This window comes from Vollenhovia emeryi, unplaced genomic scaffold (assembly GCF_000949405.1).
Source record: "Vollenhovia emeryi isolate VEMERY1.0 unplaced genomic scaffold, V.emery_V1.0 DF945825.1, whole genome shotgun sequence".
Classification (NCBI taxonomy): Eukaryota; Metazoa; Arthropoda; class Insecta; order Hymenoptera; family Formicidae; genus Vollenhovia; species Vollenhovia emeryi.
This window is the reverse complement of record NW_011960541.1, coordinates 1-2,067: the sequence shown is the minus strand read 5'-3', so window position 1 is coordinate 2,067 and position 2,067 is coordinate 1. Positions and strand designations below refer to the sequence as shown.

The 2,067-nt window shown below is 35.7% G+C and overlaps 1 protein-coding gene across 2 annotated transcripts; it reads left to right on the top strand.

The window, feature by feature from the left end:
* Nucleotides 1-67: 67 nt before the first annotated feature.
* On the top strand, nt 68-2,061 carry LOC105560672 (fatty acid synthase-like). 2 transcript variants are annotated; one of them, XM_012009978.1, is made up of 3 exons: nt 68-237; nt 340-516; nt 1,753-2,061. In XM_012009978.1, the coding sequence occupies exons 2-3, from the start codon at nt 354-356 to the stop codon at nt 2,022-2,024; spliced, it is 435 nt and encodes a 144-aa protein (XP_011865368.1). In that variant the 5' UTR covers nt 68-237; nt 340-353; the 3' UTR covers nt 2,025-2,061. The 2 variants fall into 2 exon arrangements, with proteins under 2 accessions (XP_011865368.1, XP_011865377.1); XM_012009987.1 differs by having other exon boundaries at nt 152-166.
* The last annotated feature ends 6 nt before the right edge of the window (nt 2,062-2,067 follow it).

Below are 2,067 nucleotides of genomic sequence, written 5' to 3'. Positions count from 1 at the left end.
GATATCTTTCCGAAGATTTTTGAAAGAAGTCTTTTATTTCTCTGCAAGTGGCGCATAAGAGCTGTTTCTGACTTCATTATGTTGTCTTTCTGAAGGTAGTTTTGGGTGTCCAAATCTTAAATGAGAGAGCATTAAGAGATCCTTCTGTTATCATCTTGTTGTGTGGGTATGTAACAAAAGGACAAGAGAGACAATATATTAGATAATAAGACAATACAGAGACAATAAATTAAAAGTGTAAGTAAAGCAGCTTACACTTACCTACAATTAGTCACACTTTGAATGTTTCATTGCCATTTGCGTAATGATATGTTGTTATAGAATTTATTTATTCCAAAGAAAATAAAGGTGCTATGAATCGAGCAAACTCCTACATCAACGATGACGTTGAAGAAGAAATCGTTATCTCTGGCATTGCTGGTCGATTTCCTAACAGCGACAATCTTAAAGAGCTACAAGAGAATCTTTTCAACAAAAAAGATCTTGGTTTGAGCGATCACGATCGGTGGCATAAGTGTAATTATTAAACTTTTTTCTTGAAATTAAGATATACAGCCTTAGACCTGTTATGTGTTACAATACACAAAAATTTTCAATAATTACCCTTATGAAAAAATGCACTCAATCATACGTTGACGGTCCGAAATAACCATCAAATTGAGTGTAAACCTTCATGAAACACTCAATTATGAAGGTTTACACTCAATTTGATGGTTATTTCGGACCGTCAACGTATGCCATGATTGAGTGTATTTTTTCATAAGGGTATAACACCATTGCAACAGCATATTCCTGAGACTAAATCAAGTAAAAAGTCCTGTACTACTTTTCCCTCCGACAAACAGTTATCGAGATATTATAAGCTAAACGTTGAAAAAGTTATAAATTTTCTTTTGAATATCTCAAATGGGGGGAAGGAGGGGATTGAATGCTAAATATAGCATCAGAAAAATGAGAATTGCATTTGAAAAAATAATCATCGAATCGAATACGTGAATCTGCTGACGACAATATTTCCACGTATATGATAAACTGCGTTATATCCGGAAAAGAAATCGGCGCGTAGTGCTAATGTGGAAAGAAACGGTATATAGATTCACGATTTTCAGAAAGATTTAAGATTTGCAAGTTGGGCTACCTACATCTTGCCTTGTGACCCACATTGGCTTGTTACCATATATTGTTTAGTTTTAGCTAGAGGTCGTACTTGAAAGTTACTTGATCTCAAAAAGTATTAGGCAAATCAAAGACATGGCGGAATCCACGTGATAGGGATCGTAAAGATTAAAGGGGCCGACAAAGAGTGGACCTAGTTAACACTATGGTCTCGTAATGGTAAGGGTCGAACGGTAAACATCTGATGCTCACCGCTCGCTGCGTGACAACTTTTTTCCAGCGTGTCGTCCCATCTCTCGCTATCGGACTCTCACCGTTGCTACAAGACTAGGCACACAAGACATTTTAGTATGCCTCCCGAGTTCGACCTACTATTTCTCGTGCGCTCCTTCGCCTAGACGTTTTTGTTTATTACTCTTAAAACTATTGAGAATTTGGCAAAATTATATAAGACTTTTCGATTCAAGTTGCCTCGCTTTATTTAAATTTTCCGTCTGCCCTTCGCGTATTGCATGATACCTTGTGTATTGCAAATTCTTTTGAAGACATTTGGGTGCATTTATTATTTCTGATATAGTAAATAAATATGTGTGTATATAATGAATATACTTAAATAATATAATTCTATTTATACAGGCTTTAACATGCCTTATCGAATCGGTAAGGTCAACAACATAGAAAAGTTTGATAAACAATTTTTCGATATGTCCACCCTTGAAGCCCTGATGACAGAGCCTACGGTCAGACTGTTATTGGAACATACTTACGAAGCAATTGTCGATGCAGGTGTTAATCCTAAAGAGTTACAAGGAACAAAAACAGGTGTTTTTACAGCAATTGCTGCCGATGTGCAAAGTCATTATATCCATGCTAAATCCGATGTACGATACACTCAATTACTTCATTAATTTTTAAATGTTAATTAAAGTTTATACAAAAGAACGATAACTG

Coding starts and splice junctions, on each gene's coding strand:
- LOC105560672 (XM_012009978.1), top strand. CDS start 354: ATGAATCGAGCAAACTCCTACATCAACGATGACGTTGAAGAAGAAATC. Junction 517..1,752: donor TCACGATCGGTGGCATAAGT/GTAATTATTAAA, acceptor CTATTTATACAG/GCTTTAACATGCCTTATCGA.